This window comes from Equus caballus, chromosome 11 (genome assembly GCF_041296265.1).
Source record: "Equus caballus isolate H_3958 breed thoroughbred chromosome 11, TB-T2T, whole genome shotgun sequence".
Lineage (NCBI taxonomy): Eukaryota > Metazoa > Chordata > Mammalia > Perissodactyla > Equidae > Equus > Equus caballus.
The window spans coordinates 19,370,486-19,389,445 of record NC_091694.1 but is presented as its reverse complement, the minus strand read 5'-3'; the positions used below and the strand labels follow the sequence as shown (position 1 = coordinate 19,389,445).

The following is an 18,960-nucleotide window of genomic DNA, read 5'->3' as shown; positions in this document are numbered from 1 at the left end:
GATTGTGGGGACAACCCTTCAGTATGGGAGTCCTTCCCAACTCTAGAATCACAGACGACCTCCTTACTGTGTCCTGCCAGCCTCTCTAAAATGTCCCAAGTCCACATTTTCCATTTGCTCTAGCCACTGCTCCCACCGCCATTCAGGTTCTAACAGAAAGTGGCGGCAGCAGATGCCAAGTTCGTTTAACTTAGAAAGGCGATAGAGGAGAATCCATAGGATTTCCAATCAGAAGGTCCACCACTGAGTGACTCTGACCCTGAGGAAGTATCCTCCCCCTCTGGGCCTCAGTTTCCTAGTCTGCAAAGTAATACCTGCCTCTCACTCTTCATGGGATCTTTGTGAAGACAAAGTGAGCTAATGGTTAAAATGGAAAACTGCAAACTACAGTGTGCATAGGAGTTGCTATGATTCCTCTCGGTCTTTTGGGCTCTGTGACCTCCCTTCAGCTGGAGCTGACAGCTCCCAGATCTACAGGGAGCCCTGTCCCTGGGTCTCACAGCTGGGCAGAATGAGCAGCACTTGGGATTCCTGTGAGGAGAGGAGGCCTGTATACGGGAGGGTGGGGGTTTTGTCCCCTAGCTCAGAAGCACAGAGGCCTTGAGGGAATTCGTAACTTGAATGAGAGTTAAGGGTCCAGGTTCCCTTTCCCATCTCCATTCTGGCCTCCATTCTGACGTTTGACAGGTTAACTGGTCCACATAAAGCTACGATGGAAGCCACAGGCTGCCCGGAAGTGAGGCCAGGCCAGGCCACCCTTGGGAAGATCCAGGGTTGGTCCAGATCAGGTCATTAAGAACTCAAGTCAGCTACCTTCCTCCTGCCTTTTGAGTCCTTAAAACTATGCAGCCCTAGCTGTCACTCTGACTAGCTCTCTCATGACAAGCAAAAAGGAAAACTGAGGCTGGACTGAGGGTCAGTAACCACAGCAGGCTTTAGTGACAAAAGCTGGCCTTCTCAGGTCACTGGGCCCCTGCCCATCTCTCTGCACAAGTCTCCTGGACTCCATCTTTTGATCTGTATCTCCCTGACTTGTTTGTGAACTTGAGGGCACAAGGAGTCTTATTCATTTCTCTATCCCCAGTGTCAAGCACTGAACCCGATACATAGTAGTCATTGTCATTCAATAACTCTATTGAGCGCTGGGCTAAGTGCTGGGGATACAGAGTTGAACAAGCCAGACAAGGCCCCTGCCCTCATGGAGCTCATATTCTAGTGAGGACGACACACGATGAAGATGTAAACCAAGACAATTTTAAATTATGGAAAAGTGCTGAGAAGGAAATCGAGTGTGATAGGGGAGGGATGCTAATAAAAATGTGTTGCTAGATGAACGGATTGTTAGATGGATGGATAGATGAACAGACAGACAACCATCGGGGTGGATTCTGGTGTGAATGAGAGTCAAGCTCTAGTATCCAGTCCGCAGTGTGCTTAACGCCAGAAAGCAGGGTGGGCAGGATTGGGAGTAATGGGTCCAGGATTCCCAGCCTTGCTCTCACCTGAACACGTGTTAAACCAGCCGACCGGCCCCGAGGGGCCGCTGGGGGGCGACCGAGCGCTCATCCATTTCCCTTTAAGGCCAGGGCGGAAGACTGGCGGACGGAGGGCCTTTGTGTCGGCGGGATAGAAAGAGGCCCGCCCCTTTAAGAGGGCGGAGACGCTGGAGTGGCGGCGGCTTCGAATGCGGCCTAGGGCGGCAGTCACGGCGGCCCTCCCTCGGCTCCAGCCTGGGTCGCGGGGACCTCTCCGACCTTACCCTGGAGACACCGTCGCCCGGATCCCGACCCTCCCCCCGGCCAAGTCCGAGGCCCCGGTGACCCCTCGAGGGGGGCCTGCCGGGCCAGCCCGCCGTCGCCATGGTAAAGCCGCGCTCGGCCGCCCGGCCGCCTGGTCCCTGCGCCGCGTTCCCGGGCTCCAGCCCCTCACCCGTGCAAGCCGCAGGGCCGGGGCCGGGTTAGGGTTTGGTGAGAGCTGGGGGCTGCGGAGGGACACCTGGGCTCTAGCTGAGACTGGGAAGGCTCTCCTCTCACCTCCCTCTGGGCCTCAGTTTCCCTCCTGTTGCCTTCTAGCCTTTCTTGGCGAACTCCTGTTCATCCTTCCCCGTGCGCTCAACGTCATGCCTCCTGAGCCCGACCCCCTCCCTCCCCACAACCCGTCCATCCTGACCCTTGGACCTTGCGGGTAGGGATCCCTAATTGCAGCTCTTGCTGCTTTGGCATCTGGGGTTAGGCGCAGCCCCTGGCTCTGGGTTTGACACACGTCTAAGAGCTGACCACAGCAGCCCTGCTGCCTAGAAGGAAGGAACTGTGGACTGGAGCTTCCCACCCTCCTGGACCCTAGGCTTTGGGCGTTGAATTAGATAGAAGGAAACCCCTGGCTTGGCTTTCAGAAACAAGGCCACTTTTTGGGCATTCTTGGCTTTGTGGTAGCGTCTCATATGTTTGACAAAGTTTCCTCAGGCCAAACGCTCAGGATGTGGCAAAATCCTTAGGCCCATGTGCACAGTGCTGAGTCTAAAGAATGACCTTTGCTCCCTTCGGCAGCGTTTCCTTTGCCTCCTCCCCCGTCTTCCAAGATTAATGCTGATGGACCCGAGGGAATTATTTTACCAGAAAGGATTCTAAATCATGTCTTTAAGTAAATGTCATCTCTTCTCTCCTCATCCCTTATTCCTCCCCCAACACTAGCAAAAAACGGTACACCTGATGGTCTTGTTAGAATGGGGAAGAAGCATAGGGAGGACAGAATGTACTTGCAAACGGTGTTTCTCCTCCAACCTCAATTGCTTTGTTTTCCTTTCAGGCATGCAGTTTGCAGAAGCTGTTTGCTGTGGAAGAGGAGTTTGAAGATGAGGTAAGGAAGTGTTGGTGATCAGAGATGGCAGAGGAGGCCTTAAGATGTAAACACCGAGGCCAGAACATTTTGGGCAGTCTGCCCCAGTCTCCTTTTACTTGACACATACATCTTTTTGTCTGTGAGAGACTGAGAAATGATGAGAACGTAAACAACCTGCTTAACTGTCTTAGAATCAAATAAAAACCAGAGAGATGAGCTGCCTAATTGTCATACCTTAAATTATAAGGGCCCTTGTCTGGAAGCTGTGTCATGTGCATGATTTGATTCACTTTCATGATGACATACTTGAGGTGGGAAGAAAGTTTACGGAAAGCCAAAGACAGCACAGTTACTGAACAGCAGGAGGCCTGGCGTCACCAACTGGTCACATGAGCCAGGGCAAATTACTTCATTCCTTGGCCTTGCATTTCCTCTTCTGCAATATAAAGGGCGTTCTGCCTCAAATGCTCTTTGCTTCTCTCTCCCTCCTCAGAAGATGAGAGATTAGACTAGATCTGAAGCTGGCACATTAGAATCACCCCTCTCGAGGCCCTATGACATACCCATTCAATCGGAATTTCTGGAGATGGGCCCAGGCAGGGGTACTTCTAATCTCTGGGTGCAACCAGAGACCACTGAACTAGCGATCTCTACAGCTCTCTTCCTGCTCAGATCCAATGAATATAGTTTCATCTGAAGGCTCAAAATTGCTACCTCAAATCCTTTTCAGAAAGAGGCAGGATTTAAGTGAATAAAGCCCCAAAAGGAAAATTAACTTGCTTAAGAATATAGCACCAACAGCCACAATGAGGTCCTGGCCTGCTGACTCCAGTCTAACATGCATGGAAACTACTAAACTACATTTGTAGAATAGAATTGCTCTATTTTATTGATGACAAACCATTCAAATCTACTTTTTGTCTCCCAGTGCTTTGCTTTAAGAATCATGTTTAGAAAAATTAGGCATCTAATTTGTGCCTAGTATGGTGGTGAATGGTGCACTCGGGACCCTGCTGGCAGCGTCACCCTACGCTCCCCTTCCTTTGAGGGTTTTGGGGCCTGAGGTTTGAAGGGAAACATACATCTTCCTCAGACTCTTCAAAACCAATCTCTGGCTGCCTCGTTCATTGAGGGGCTAAGATATAGTGACAAGGACACATGGATTAGTCCTGGTTCTGTGAAGTTACGTAACCTCTCTGAGTCTCAGTTTCTCCATCCATAAAACAGGAATAATAATAGTACTATTCAGGGGGTCGGCTCCCCTTTGGCAGCCCGGGGTTTCACCTGTTCAAATCCTGGGCGTGGACATGGCACTGCTCATCAAGCCATGCTGAGGCGGCGTCCCACATGCCACAACTAGAAGGACCCACAACTAAAAATATACAACTATATTCTGGGGGGCTTTGGGGAGAAAAAGGAAAAATAAAATCTTAAAAAAAAATAGTACCTATTTATAGGGCCATTGTGAGAACTCATTAAGAGGATTCTGGTAAAATGTTTACATGGAGCCTGGCACCCAGTGAGGTTTCAAATGTTAGATGTTTTTGTTTTTACAAATAGTCCCAAATTGCCAGCTTTGTCAAGGAAATGTGTCCTTGTCTTTGTCTTTCAGCTTTGGAGATGCGTAATTACAGCCTGAGAAAGTGACTGTTAAAGTGACCCTCTTGGGTCTTACCAGGTGATGGTAGGACTGCTAGGCTGGGAATGGAATTAAGAGCGAAGGACTCTGACAACTCAAGTTTCTGTTCCATGACCAGTCCCTTTCTCCCTTCCCAAGGCAGATCACCTCATGTCTGAGAGTGAGCTCTTCAGGAAAAAAGCGATCCGTCAACCCCCAGGGTCGTCAGCATTGTGCTGCTGCTGTAATTCTGATGTTGTTATTATTGCCAAGTCCTCAGGTGGGCCTACTGGGTTACGCTGCTCTCCTGATTATACACGAAGCAGGAGAAAACCTTCCTCAGCCCAGACAATCCAATGCGGCAGCAGGGGGTGGGGGTGGAGGGGACCTTCCTGTCAGTTAAATCAGCAGTTCTGACTCAAAAGCACCCTCAGAACAGGTCTGTTGCTCTTGAAGGTGTCAATCTCACCTTGCTTCCCAACTGGAATCCATACTTAATTTAACTTGCCTGAAAAGCTATATTTAACTTCTGCCTATTTTGCTGGATCCAAGGCCTCCCTGGTTTACTAAAGGCCCTGTGTGTGTGTGTGTGGTGGGGGTGAGGAGCGGGTGGAGGACAGGCAGCACGACCAGCTAGATAGACGCCTTTTGCATGGGCTGGACACCAGAAAGTGCTTCTTTGAGATGGCTGTGTGACCTTGGGTGATGTGTTTGACTCCTTGGTACCCTGGTGCATTTGCTTCTCCTGCTGCGCCCCCAGCTGTGTCCCCCCCGCCCCCATAAAATACCCCCTCAAACTGAGATTAAAGAAAGAGAGAGAACCTACCTGAACACTTTTTTTTTTTTTTTTTTTTTTGAGGAAGATTAGCCCTGAGCTAACTACTGCCAGTCCTCCTCTTTTTGCTGAGGAAGCCTGGCCATGAGCTAACATCCGTGCCTATCTTCCTCTACTTTATATGTGGGACGCCTACCACAGCATGGTGTGCCAAGCAGTGCCATGTCCACACCCGGGATCCGAACCGGCGAACCCTGGGCCGCTGAGAAGCGGAGCGTGTGAACTTAACTGCTGTGCCATTGGGCTGGCCCTGCTACCTGAAGACTTAACCTTCGAATGTTTCTCGTAGAAGCCTGGTGGTGGGCTCATGGGCAAGGTCAAGGGAGTGGGAGTCTCCACCATTACCTTTCACGCCTTGGTCTCTTGCTTGTGTGTAGCCATGCATACACACCGCATGCCTGAAACAGTAAAAGCAGAGTGTTTCTTGATTTCCAGATGCCAAGACCCACTGTCTCTGCTTGTTTGTAGGATTTCTTGTCTGCCGTGGAGGATGCAGAGAACCAGTTTGCCGGTGTGAATGCCGGGTGCCTGAGACCTGTCTCTTCCAGGCCACAGGAGACTGTGCAGGCACAGTCTTCCAGGCAGCTGCCATCATGTTCCACTGCTCCTTCAGAGGCCTTGGGCCTGCCAGCCCTGGGACTCCGCCTTTCTACCTCCAGCATGCCGGAGGCCTCCAGGGGTCCACCTTCCACAGGAACAGCCCCCCTAAGGCCTGTCTTGACTTCCAGCAGCTGGACTGGCAATCCAAGAAAAGTGACCTTGACAGAAGTGTTCAAACAGCCAGCAAGACCCCAGTTCTCAGCCTCCCACCCTCTGCTCACCTTCGAGAGCCAACAGCAGGTGATTGGTGGCTTTGAGGGGTCTGAACAAGATGAATTTGATAAGGTCCTGGCAAGCATGGAGCTGGAGGGGCCTGGCCCAGAGCTGGAACATGGAATTAGCGGTGAGGCCACAAGAATCCTGCCCACCTGGCAGCAGGAGGACTCAGTATTGGCTAAAAAGGCCCGGGGAGCTGATCTGAGCAGATCTTGCCAAAAGGGACCCATGCCTGCCACCCATGTATGTGGTATCATGTCAGCGGAGAATGAGCCTCTAGGCCCTGTTCACTGTAGGACTCCACAGCCCTGCTTGAGCCCTGGTGCCGTGGGTAACCTTCCTGTCCCAACCGCCTCAACAGTTCCTGCTCAGCAACCCCCCTGGGAAGTCTGTTCCAAAGGTCCCCTTCTTCGAGCACCCCAGCCTCTCCAAGCTGCTTGCGGGCCTGTTCAGCGCAGCCCTCAAAATCGTTTCCCCAGTCAGCCATTCCAGTCTCCAAATGCCCACTTAAGTGGCAAAGCTCGTTTTCCTGGACCACGCACTCCCAACTCAAGCTGTTCTCCTCCCTCAAGGCCTACCTCTGCATCGTTTCCTCGGGGGCCCGTACAACCCCGAGCTCCACTGTGTTCTGCCAAGTCTCCTTTCGGCACCCTAAAGAGCTCTCATTCCTCCCCGGTTCCCCAAGCAGCTCTGCAGACGCCCGTCGTTACCAACCACCTGGTGCAGCTGGTCACTGCTGCCAACCGGACACCCCAGCAGCCCACCCGCACCTCCACCCGCACCAAGACACGCCGCTTCCCTGGCCCAGCAGGGATCCTGCCTCACCAGGTGAGTGACAGCTTCTCTCTGCCAGAAGCCACAGCTGTCGAGCACATTGGGGAGCAAGGGAGAGAAGCGGAGTTCCAGCACTGTCCAGTCCTAGAATATCTTTACTCCTGGGGAGGTGAAGGAAGGAAGTGCAGACAGGGAGGGTTTTCAGAGCTGTGGAAGGAGTCAGAGGATGTGGGAAGGAAGACTTGAATGCTTGAAAAACCACACATGAGAGAGGTGCTTAAGACTCTGAGAACTTCACAATTTTCATTCATTTATTGAGCGCCTACTGTTTGCTGGCACTGGGGCTGGAAGATGCATTCACCTATATTTGCTAAGGACTTGTATGTGTTGGGAAATTTGCTTGGAACTGAGAATGCAGAGATTAAAATAGAAATAGTTGCTGTCCTAAGGAGCTTACCATGTAGTGGAAGAAGCAGACGTGAACAAGCGATTATACATAAAATGCACAGTGTGAATAGAGGTCATTCCCTGGATGATGGGGAGATATTGGGCTCCTTGAACTTGCTGAGTGGGATTTGAATGGACGAATAGGAGGTTAACAGGTGTGTGTTGCAAGGCTGTGCTCTGGAGGACATTCTAACAGTGGCATGTGCAAAGGCACAGAGGCATGAGTGCTCTTGGATGTGGCTGGTGGGTGGGGTCAACATGGGAAAGTTGTGGCTGTGCTGCCAGTTTGGATTTCAGCAGTGGTGGAGGGACAGGATCCATGAGCCTAGTCTTGGATCAGATCCCAGATTATTGAACTCTGAGAATCTGGTCTGGTTGTGGTAGGTGCACCCCTCTGCTTGCATTTTAAGGATGTTTGAAATAATTTCTACCTTTTACTTGCTCTTCCCTAGCGCTTTAAGAGAAATCCAAGAAGGCCACCTACATTCCTCCTGTGCTGGATCTCTGGAGTGAAGGGTTAGGTCCCTGAGAAGGGATTTGGGGAAAGCTGCCCCTTTGCATGTCACAGACCTCTCTATTCAGGTCATTGGCACCTTCAGGAAACCCTGGGCTTTGCTCCTGGGCCTGCTCCAGCTTCTCCACATTCCCATAACGATCCCCAAAGCGTCTTTTTTGAGCTGCCAATGAGGCTCCTGAGACTTTGTTGGGAGAGATGTAATATGTGTTAATTGTCCCTGATAGTTTCCTGAACTCATTATGTAACCCAGACAAGAAGCTGTACTTGTAAATAACAGCTGCTGAGCTTGCTCTCGCCTTCTCCTTCTCTCTCCCCTCATAGCACAGTGAGAAAAATCTGGAGGAGATCATGGTTTCTACGCCCCAGACTCCAACTCACGGTGCTTTGGCTAAGTTCCGGACAGAGGTAACTAATTCTGTGCAAATGTTAACTTTCTGGGCATCATTTAAGAGTGAAGGCCATCCCTCCATGTTTCAGGAGTTAAGTATCAGGGTTGATGCTGCCAGACCTTTTTCCTGGGGTCACACACCAAAGAACATTTGGAGAAGGCAGTTTGGGGAGGTGGCATTTTACTGGCATAAAGTGAAGGCTAGCCTGATGCCAACCAGGCGTTAACCAAGGTCCTGGGTCCAGCCTTCTTTCCCATCTAAGAAAGAAAGGCCCAGCTAACTCCATCTTCCCTCAGGGAGGAGAGTGTAATAAATATCAGGAAATTGTATCTCGGAAACCCTTCCTCTCTGGTTTCTGGGAATTGAGCCGGAAAGGATCTGCCTTCATCTTGCCTCCAGTGGGTTCCGTTTTGGTGGGTGAGACCCAGCGTCCCTCCTCCCTGGGATTCTGGTTGACCTGCTCTGCCCTCAGAATCACTTTTGTTTTTAATTCTTTCTAACAGTTTTTCTCTTCGCTGCAGCTCCGTAGATCTACCAGTCCATTTCAGATCCAAAGCAGCAAATACTCATCTGAATTCAAAGCATATTTTGATAAAGGGAGGTTAATAGTTAAAGCCAGAGGCATCCCAAATAAAATATAACTGTTTCAAAATGGCTAAGGCACTCTGGAAGCCCTTAAATGTATGTGGGGGCTCCCTAGCCCTAAGACTTTTCAAGTCTATGACAAGAAACAGGCACGGATAGCCTTTTGCTTCAGTGTGAAGTCAGGACCTGATTTAAAATAAAAGAAAATATAGAGCACCTTTGCTATTGCTCCTAAGTGAAAGATGTGACGCGAAACAACATTTTACATACCGTTTTCTGACCTTGGAGATAAATGAAAGGAGAGACTGTGGCCACTATACTATAGGGAATTTGTCCTTCCTCTCCCACCCCTCATCCTGTTTCAGTCAAGGTCAATGGCACGGTGCACTCATTAATGCAGGCTCCCCCTCTGCTCTGTGGTGCCAGATCGTTACTAGCTCCCAGGCAGTGGTGGAGGAGGATTTTGGGCGAGGGCCCTGGCTGACCATGAAATCTGCTCTGGGCCTGGATGAGAGAGACCCCACCTGCTTCCTCTGTACCTATAGCATCGTCATGGTGCTGCGGAAGGTAAGAGTCCTGGGTGCCAAGGCCCGAAGGGAAGACCTCTTTTTTTTCCTCCTTTTTCTGCCCAAATCCCCCTGGTACATAGTTGTATATTCTTAGTTCTGGGTCCTTCTAGTTGTGGCATGTGGGATGCTGCCTCAGTATGGCTTGAGCGGTGCCATGTCCGCACCCAGGATTCAAACTGGTGAAACCCTGGGCTGCTGCAGCGGAGCACACAAACTTAACTGCTCGGCCACGGGGCCAGCCCCAACAGGGAGACCATTTTTATCCCTTTCGCTGCTGCCTACTCCACCTTCAGAAAGGGGCTATCTGTCTGCTGCCTCTGACCCCAGGCTGGCCTCTGAACGGCAGCACCAAGTCCCTTTGGTTGTATCTCCTACTCACCTACCTTTTCACTACTATCCACAGTATTGGGCACAGGCAGAAGGTGAGTCGGTTATGGACATGTCTCTGCACATCTAGGCCCTGGATGGGGTGGGGTGAGCACACTGCTACCCTTAGAGCTCCCCAGAGGTCAAGGGTCAGGTGCAGGCACATGTTAGTACATGTGCTAACATATCCCTGCCCATGGCCTGCCATGATGGAGCACTATATAAAAATATACACAAAAGGGGGCCGGCCCAGTGGTGCAGCAGTTAAATTCGCATGTTCCCCTTTGGCGGCCCAGGTTTCGCCAGTTTGGATCCCCGGTACGGACATGGCACTGCTTGGCAAGCCATGCTGTGGTAGGCGTCCCACGTATAAAGTAGAGGAAGATGGGCACGGATGTTAGCTCAGAATCAGTCTTCCTTAGCAAAAAGAGGAGGATTGGCAGTAGATATTAGCTCAGGGCTAATCTTCCTCAAAAAAAAAAAAAAATATATTATATATATATATATACACACACACACACAAAAGAAAGGAGGCAGCAGGAGAGAAATGAAGGACCTGCCAGCTTCGAGTCTGCCAGAAGGAGATGAGTTGAGCCCTTTAAACTGCGCCTTTGCCCTCCACAAAGGAAGTCTGTTTCACCACACCTGTACTCTGCCCCCTCCCACTCCCTGGTGTGCCCTGGCACACATGGGGACCTTACAGATGGGACATGGTTGGCTCAGCACATGCCTCTCCTTGTAACCAGGCAGCCCTGAAGCAGCTTCCCAGGAATAAGGTCCCCAACATGGCGGTGATGATCAAGTCCCTGACTCGAAGCACAATGGACGCCAGTGTGGTTTTCAAGGACCCCACGGGTGAGGAGTTAGGTCCTGGGAGCGTCTCATGAATGGCCTCTGTTGAGATAAGGAGGGGAGGAGGAGTCACCCTCCCCATTTGCAGATGGGAAAATTGAGGCATTGAGTAGCCCACTTCTCACCCAGGGCCCAAACCAGTTGCTGTGCTACCCTTGACCCTGAGACTGATGGGCTGTGTGGTGTTTGCAGGAGAGATGCAGGGCACAGTGCATAGGTTGCTGCTTGAGACACGCCAGAATGAGCTGAAGCCTGGCTCAGTGCTGCTGCTAAAGCAGGTATGGGGAGCTCCAAGTGGGGACCTGCTCTCTACCCCTTCTGCCCTAGGAAAGGCCCCCAAGTTGTCTGTCTGTCTGCCTTCCCTCCCAGTACCCAGGCAAGGAGTGACTGGGCTGGTGCTAGACACTGGCTTACTGGAGCTGAGCGAAGGCCTGACTCCATTCTTTGGGGGTGGATGGGGATAAGGGGTTCTGTGAGGAGAGGAGGGTGTGGTACGTGGTTCTACTCTGGCACCAGGGCTGGGGCAGGAGCAGTTTGTGTGACCCTAGTGCAGAGGCCACCAAGGGAGAGGCAGGTGGGGAGCAGGTGGCACCTAGTGCTCTGTCAGGGCATTGACCTTCCACTTCCTTGATTCCAGATTGGAGTGTTTTCTCCTTCACTCCGAAATCACTACCTCAATGTGACCCCCAACAACCTGGTCCACATTTACAGCCCAGATTCTGGGGATGGGAACTTCTTCAAGCCGCCTCAGCCCTTCCCCGAGGTAAGAGGAGCAGGATGGAATGGGGACTGGTAGAGCCGCTTTCTGCCTAGATCTTCTGATTTCTTCCCCTCCTCCACCCTGGAGCAGAGGTGTGAAGGGAGCGGTTGCCCTGAGGTGAAGTGATGCCTTTGGGGACGGCTATCTCCTCCTGTCTGTAGTCTAGCCGCCTGCCAGATGGCACAGTAACAGGACCTGGAGGAGCAGCTGGCTTCTTGGTGATCCCTGAGAGTCTGATGGCAGGCTTGAACATCAGAGAAGATAGGAGTCACTTGAGAACTAACCAAGTTTAGGGTCCACCAGGGGGTGGTGGCTCTCAGTAAGTGACTGAGGGTCAGCTCTGCTATAGGTGGCAGTACAGAGAACAGTGAGCTAGCAATGGCCTGCCAGGTGAGCCAGCACATGCTCTGCAGCTTCCCTCCCAGCCTCCGTCTCTGCTAGGTGAGGGCGCACCCGGTTTGGGAACTGAAGGAGACTGGGGTTCCAGGCAGCTCTACTCCGGGGTGAGAGTGCAGAGCCTGGCGTTGACTTGGCACACAGCGTCCCCTCTGGCCACCCCCACCCTCCCTGGGATCCTGGACTGTTGGCATGGCCTGGCTGGGGGGTCAGGAGCTCTGAGTCACGTTCCTGCTCTGCTGGTAATTTGTAATGTGACCTTGGGCAAGTCCTGTCCCTCCCCTGCTGTTGCTTCATCTATAAAATGAGCGGGTTAGACTCGATGACTGCTACTTGAGTTACACCTTTGAGTCTAACTTGCTACTTCTATTTCCCTCATCTTTCCACTTAACCTACATTCGCTCAAAATCACTCCGCTTCTAAAAACTCATCTTTATTTCCCTTTAAATTTCAAGTCATCCGTACTTACTGAAAAGTATTGAAATGGTACAGAATAAAGCAAAACATAAAACACCCTTCCCCACGCCCATTCTCCAGGGATAACCATGGTTAACAGTTTAATGACTAATTTTAATAACCTATCCATATATTAGCTAGTTTGGGAATTGTTAACAGCTAATTCTTCATTCCAGGCTAACCACTCAGCATGTTCCTGAGTGGTCCCTTGGCTCTCTGCTCCAGCTGTATAGATTCCCGAAGACATCAGACACCAACAGAATTAGGAGACAAAATCAGTCAAGAAAGCCTTTTGTTTTTGTTTTATTTTTTTAATTCTCTGCTGTTTGAGGTGTTTGGCGTTTCAGCTCCCTCCCTGCAGCACGGCCTGGGTGGCTGGCCCCTGCCACACTCCTTTGTCCTATTTCTTTGAGGTTGTCTGGGTGGAGATGGTAGTGTCCAGAGAGATTTCAGGCCCACAGGCAGTGGTAACCGGATCCTCTGTCGCCAGGATCCAGGATGCTTCCACGGCAGCCTCCAGCATGAGACTGAGAAGCCCAGGAAAGGCCTCAGAACAGCACAGAGCCCAGAGGCAGGGGCACCCCCTGAGGAAGAACTCCCAGAAGCAGGTAAGGCAGTCGGCCCACCCAGGAGCAATAGAGGTTCTCCTCTTTCCACGTGATTCTTCTGGCTGTATCTTATTCCTCCTTCTGTGAATCTGTGGATTTTACAGAATCTCATAGAAATCAGATGAGATGTCTTCTCTAGCAAGGCTGCAGGCCACAAAGTAACTCACAGTGTGATAGGGGCCACGTAAAGCACATAGGGTGCGAGCCCCAAGTTTCCTCCGTTTCCAGGGCAAGTGCTGGTAGCCACAGGAGGAGATGGCCTGGTACACCCTTGTGCCACACCTGAGTCCCCGGTGGGCTGATGGCCAGACTGCAGAGGCAGATTCCCCATCTTGACTAAGCTCAGAGGCCCCCCAGGCAGTGCTGAGGAGTCAGATATCCACGTGGTGAGGGCAGGACCACGATGCAGACCTGAGGGGCCCAAATACAGACCCGTTAGGGGAAGGCCGACTTGTTCCTCAGGAGGCAGCATTACCAGGTGAAGCTGACAGTCCAAGTCTGGCCCTTAGCTTTATTTTTCCTTTTTCTCCCCAAAGCTCTCAGGTACATAGTTGTGTATTTTTTTTTAGTTGTGGGTCCTTTTAGCTGTGGCATGTGGGACGCCGCCTCAGCATGGCCTGATGAGTGGTGTCGTGTCCGCGCCCAGGATTTGAACCCGTGAAACCCCGGGCTGCCACAACGGAGCGCATGAACTTAACCACTCAGCCATGGGGCCGGCCCCCTGGTCCTTAGCTTTTTGATTCCATAAATTCAACCCTGCCTGGCCCCAAAGTTCATGGGATGATGGGTGGGTGTCTCCACATTAACCAAATTTGCAGTAAACCAATTTGTTATATAGTAAAGCCCATTTATTTATATCCTATGAAAAAGTATCCCTTATGCTGGAATCCTCTCTGGAATTTTGTACTCTCCTTTTGTAAGTAAGCTTGATGACAGGCCAAACCACCATCAGAAGGTTGCTGGTGGTCACGGAATAAGAGTGAGAAGAGTTGCCTTTAGAATACTGTGGTTCGTGTCACATCTCCACTGTAGGGACAGACCTGTCAAGAGGCAGCTGCTGGTGGTAGCTGACAGGGCTTAGAGGCACAAACACTAATTCTTACTCTGATTCCCAGTTTCCTAGGCCCACACCAACTGCTCGTTCCCCTTCATTGAACTAGTGTTTCTCCACAGAGTCATCGTGCAGCTAGGGGCAGCTTCTTTTGTTATAATCAAATTCCAGTCCTTCCCTGAGTACAGTGCTGGTCACCTTCATTAAATTTTGAACGCCCCCAAACTCACTTCCATCCTTCCAGCAGCAGTGTTGATCGAATGCTCTGTGCCAGACTGGGAGCTGGGCTCTGAGGTGTAGTTTGCCGTCTGACTTGCTCCTGGGCTGCCTGATCCCATCCAGTAAGCAGGAGTGTTCTGGTTGGAAGCCGTGACTCTGGCGTCAGAGAGAGCCTGAGTGTGCTCCCCTTGGGCAAGGTGTTTGACCTCTTTAAGCCCCGTTCTCTCAGGTAAAGTGGGGACTGTAACAGGACTACCCCGAGATGCCCTAGGAAGGGGTACTGTGGGACGCAAATGAAGTGATGAGTATAACGGGGGTGGCCCTGTGCCTGGCGCAGAGCAAGCACTCAGTAAGTGTTAGCAACTATTGTTAATAATAGTAGCACTAGGGATTCCTGAGGTCAGCTCTCCTTCCAAGTCCTCAGACATAAGCGCCCCATCTGAGAACTGCAGTCAGGAATAGTTACTTTCCTTCCCTACGCCCACAACGGCACTTCGGGGAAAGGGGTGATGTCATCTCCCACTCTTCAGATAAGAAACCGGATTAATGAACTGTGTGATTCTGAATGCATCTAATGACTTTTCTTGGCTTGTTTCTCCCTCGGTCCAATGAGGGGGTTGCACTGGGGGACCTCTGAAGCCTTTCTGCTCAGGCACTGTGCCTCTGGACGGAAAGAGAGGAACCATTGAGGCCCAGGGGAAGCCTCTTTCTTAGCAGACTGGCCTGGGCGTTTTGCCCCTGCCTTTTGTTGTGTGTGGGTGTGTGGAGAGCAGAGGGAAGATGGAAGTCAGGCCAGCCTCAGGCCTATTAGCACCGACACCACTGCCTGGGGGAGCCACCCCCCCCCCCAACTGTGTAGCCAGGTCCAGGCCCTTGTGAAGGGTAGGAGCTTTGGACCTGAGTCACGTGGAGCCCTAATGTTACCACTAAGTCTCCCCAGCATCTCCATCACCCTGCAGATGACCTGGATGGACTCCTGAGCGAACTCCCTGAGGACTTCTTCTGTGGGACCAGCAGCTGGGACTGCCACGAGGCAGGGCACCCACCATGAGCAGGCAGCCTCTCAGTGTCCAAGCAAGGCACTGGTCGTCTGTGATTGTGTCCAAGGGAGAGAGGAAGACCAGCACAATTGGAGCATAGACAAAGCTCGGGGCTTCTGTGGTTGTTCCCACCATGGACACTTTCCCCAACAACGTCCCTCAGATTCTGCACTGCCATCACTTTTGACTTACTTTGGCACACCAGAACTCGGCCCAGGAGGGCCCTCTAGCCCTGCGCCTCCAAGTCCTTGAGTGTCTCCTTTCTTCTCCTCCTGCCGACGGGGAAGCTATGTCACATTCCCCCCTCAGCTCGACTTTAGAGGACATTGGGCCTAGTCCCTTTACTCCCTCGTCCCTGGACAGCTGAGGAGCCGAAGGAGCCACACCACAGCAGTGGCCACCTGTCCCTCTGGACAGGGAAGGAACATCCTCAGACTTCCCTCGGCTTTGTCTCCTGAGGCCTGTAGCTGCTCAGCTCGCCTGTGCCCGTGGCTGCCAGGTGTGGGAGCAGGGGTGTGGCTGTGGTGTCTTGTTCTGAAATAAAGCAGCTGCCTGTTTCCCCTGCCTCCCTCTCCTTCCCACCCTCGCTGCTCCTTGTCCTGTCTGTCCTACCTGTGGTGCTTGGCCAGGGCACAACCAAGCTATTCATTTGCTTTCTCAATCTCGCTCTCTTTTTTTTTTATGAACTTTTTCTTTCAGACAGTTTTAGATTTACAGAATTATTGCAAAGATATTACAGGGAGTTCCCATATACCCCACCCGCAGTTTGCTCTATTATTGCCATCTTACATTGGTATGGTAGATTTGTCACAATTAAAGAACCAGTACTGATATATTATTATTAACTGAACTCCATACTTTATTCACATTTGCTCAGTTTTCCCCTGATGTCCTTTTTCTGTTCCAGGATCCCATGTTACATTTAGTCATCATGTGTCTTTAGGGTCCTCTTGGCTGTGCGGTTTCTCAGACTTTCCTTGCTTTTTAATGACCTTGACAGCTGTGAGGAGGATGGGTGAGGCATATTGTAGGTTGTCCCTCTGTTGAGATTTGTCTGATGTTTTTTCTTGACTAAACTGGGGCTATGTGTTTTGGGGAGGGAGACCACAGAGGGAAGGTGCTGTTCTCGTCACATCATATCAAGGGTTGACGCTGACCTTGCTCACCTCACTGAGGCAGGGTTTGTCAGGTTTGTCAGATTTCTCTCCTGTGAGTTGCTCTTCTCTCTTCCCCCTTTCTATGTGGTACTCTATGGAAGGCAGTCACTGTGCAGCCCACACGCAGGCATGAGGAGTCAGGCTCCACCTCCTAAGGGTAGAGTATCTGCATGGATCATTTGGATTCTTCTGCATGGGAGATTAGTCTGTTCTCCCTCACTTTTATTCAGTCACTCCTTTGTATCAGCATGGACTCAGGGTATTTTATACTTTGGGTTGTAATCCAGCACTACTTTATTTATTTTGTTGCCAAGCAACTCTTCGTCACTGTAGCTTCTCTTTACTACCTTTCAGACCAGACTTGGACAAGGGGCACAGGCAGGGTGTAAAGGGTCTCATTATACCAAGTTGCCAACCTTGTTTTCCTTTCTAGAATGAAGGGAAGAAAGCAAGATTCTCCGAACTCATGGTGGGGGGTGTGGGTTAAAGACCCCAGTTTGATCGCCAGCCTCGCCTGCCTCCGCCTCAGCCTTCACCAAGCAGCTGGGAGTCGGGGGCCTCTGGTGGGCTTGGCACTGCCCTGGGGGAAGACATTAATCTCCCTTTTCCCAAAGAGAAGCTGCCCCCATGGATCCCAGGGGTAAGGCTGAAGTGAGCAAGTGCTCTAAGAACTCCATGTTCAGCTGGCTGCTGGTTGCAGCAGGGCCCATTCTGGAAGCCTTTGTGTCCCAAGCCCAGGAGCAAGAAGGGGCTACTACCCCAGCACCCTGGCCCCTTCACACGCCCATGTGTTCTTCCCACCTGAGCAGACCAGCACTTCGTTCTCTTCCACACACAGCTAACTCCCCAGCTCTGCCTATGCAGCTTAGATCTGGGCTAGAGTTCACCTATGCCGTGTGGTCTTCCTGCACCTAAACCAGCCCGTGCCCCTGGCCTGCAGCGCCCTTCCCCACTCAACCCCTCGAGCCCTAGTCTCTACTGCTCACGGTCCTGACTGACGTCCTGGTTTCTTGTGGTGGGCTTCATCACCCCACGGGCTGTGAGCTCCCTGTGGGCTCATGTGTGGGTTGAAGTAAAGGACTCAAGAAGTTGACACTAAAGACAGTTTTTCTGCCCTCAGAAAGTTGAGGTTAAGGACAGGAGACAGAAGACATGGTCTCTCTGGGGACTGAGCTATAATCAGAGCACATTCAGGCCTGTGTGACAAGAAGGCCGCAGAGAGGCTGGGGAGGTCAGCACAGCCTCAGGCCCCACACATCATGACTGCTGTGTGCCTCCGGAGGAAAGGGACACCCACCCCTACCTTGGCCCTTCTTGACCCCACCCAGCCCTGCCAGCTCCCAACCCTGGGAACCCAGCTGTGGGTGTTCAACCAGGCCGTTGGCGGGGCAGTTAAAACACCAAATGGGTTCCAACAGGGTTACTCACAGCTGCGTTCATAGAGGCACCTTTCTCTGAGGATCTCCTAGCCCTTGCTGTGCATGATCTCATTCCTCCTCTGGGATCACCCACCCTGGAACAGCACCAAGAAGCTGGGGCCAGAGTGGGTGAACAGCAGGGGAAGGCCAGTGCCGGAAACAGCCCAGGCTGCTGCCACCCACTGGGGCAGGCGGATGAGTGTTTGCTCTGGCAGAGAACAGGGGCCCTCAGTCGATGCCCTACATGGAAGAGGCCAGCCCGCTACAAGCCAAGTGCTCCCAAACACCACGTCAGGACCTGTGCGCTGGGCCCTGCTGGGTACCAGAGACCCAGCTGAATAAACTCAGGCCTGCTCTGGAGCCCGCATCTAGCACTGCCTACTGTCATCTGCAGCTCGTTGAGACAGGTGCTTCATGAAGTGCACGGTCCTTCAGGAGCACGGAGTGGGGGTGGCTGGAACTGCACGGATGTCTCCCAGAGCAGGTGACCTTTGAGGAAGGAATCAGAGGGGAATCACAAGCAGAGAGAGCCACGTGAGAGGGAACGGCAGTGAAGGGTGAGGAGCTGTGATGAGAACGCCACGTGATGTGAGGCCGAACCAAGAAACTGGGCTGAGTTGGGGAGGGCAGGTGTTGGAAGTCAGCAGAAGTTTTCAAAGTAGGGAAGTGGCCATTTTAGATCATTCCATTTGGGCAGTGGAGCAGAGGGGTTGTGGCCAGAGGAAGGAACACCAAGCAGGAGGCTGGGCTGGTCCAGGTTCAAGGCACTGAGATAGTGACTGAAAATGTGAGAACGGGAGCTGAAACTTCATGTGAGGGGACCAGGGCGAGGAAAAAGTCAGCGACAACTGAGCAGGCTGCTGTGGGGCCAGGGGACGGTGGAGGAGGGGAAGCACAGCCGACCTGGGAGCCAGGAGGAGCCCGCAGTGCTGGGAGACAGAACAGCTATGGCCTGCAGCCAGGGCGGGATGGGGCTAGGCCAACCCTGAGGGGCCGAGGGGCCGAGAGCTGGCCCACCAGCACAATGGGTGAGTGGCAGGGTTAGGAGAGCTTCTGAGGCGGGGCTGTCATCCCTCCCACCCTCCCCTTCCCTGGCTTAGCAGCCACACCAGCTGTTGCTGTTTCATGGCCTTATTCCTCCCCCTAGAGGCTCCTGGAAGCAGAGCCGCTTTCTCCTCAGAGTGAATGAGTTTGTGGCTTGAAAGTCTCTGTGGCTGGAGTCCCCAGAGGTGCGAGGTCAGCCCCTTGG

The 18,960-nt window shown here is 52.1% G+C and overlaps 1 protein-coding gene across 2 annotated transcripts; it reads left to right on the top strand.

Moving 5' to 3' along the window:
- The first annotated feature begins 1,640 nt into the window (after window positions 1-1,640).
- HROB (homologous recombination factor with OB-fold) lies at window positions 1,641-15,981 on the top strand. Of its 2 annotated transcripts, XM_070226130.1 has the most exons (11): window positions 1,653-1,862; window positions 2,806-2,856; window positions 5,760-6,234; window positions 6,796-6,935; window positions 8,167-8,250; window positions 9,246-9,386; window positions 10,501-10,609; window positions 10,799-10,884; window positions 11,244-11,369; window positions 12,709-12,826; window positions 15,056-15,981. In XM_070226130.1, the coding sequence occupies exons 1-11, from the start codon at window positions 1,860-1,862 to the stop codon at window positions 15,145-15,147; spliced, it is 1,425 nt and encodes a 474-aa protein (XP_070082231.1). In that variant the 5' UTR covers window positions 1,653-1,859; the 3' UTR covers window positions 15,148-15,981. The 2 variants fall into 2 exon arrangements, with proteins under 2 accessions (XP_005597399.2, XP_070082231.1); XM_005597342.4 differs by having other exon boundaries at window positions 1,641-1,862; window positions 5,760-6,935.
- The last annotated feature ends 2,979 nt before the right edge of the window (window positions 15,982-18,960 follow it).

Bases quoted from the DNA above. Each gene is read 5' to 3' on its own strand.
- HROB (XM_005597342.4), top strand. The intron at 6,936-8,166 runs GTGAGTGACAGC...CTCCCCTCATAG, and splicing joins CAGGGATCCTGCCTCACCAG to CACAGTGAGAAAAATCTGGA. The intron at 9,387-10,500 runs GTAAGAGTCCTG...CCTTGTAACCAG, and splicing joins TCGTCATGGTGCTGCGGAAG to GCAGCCCTGAAGCAGCTTCC.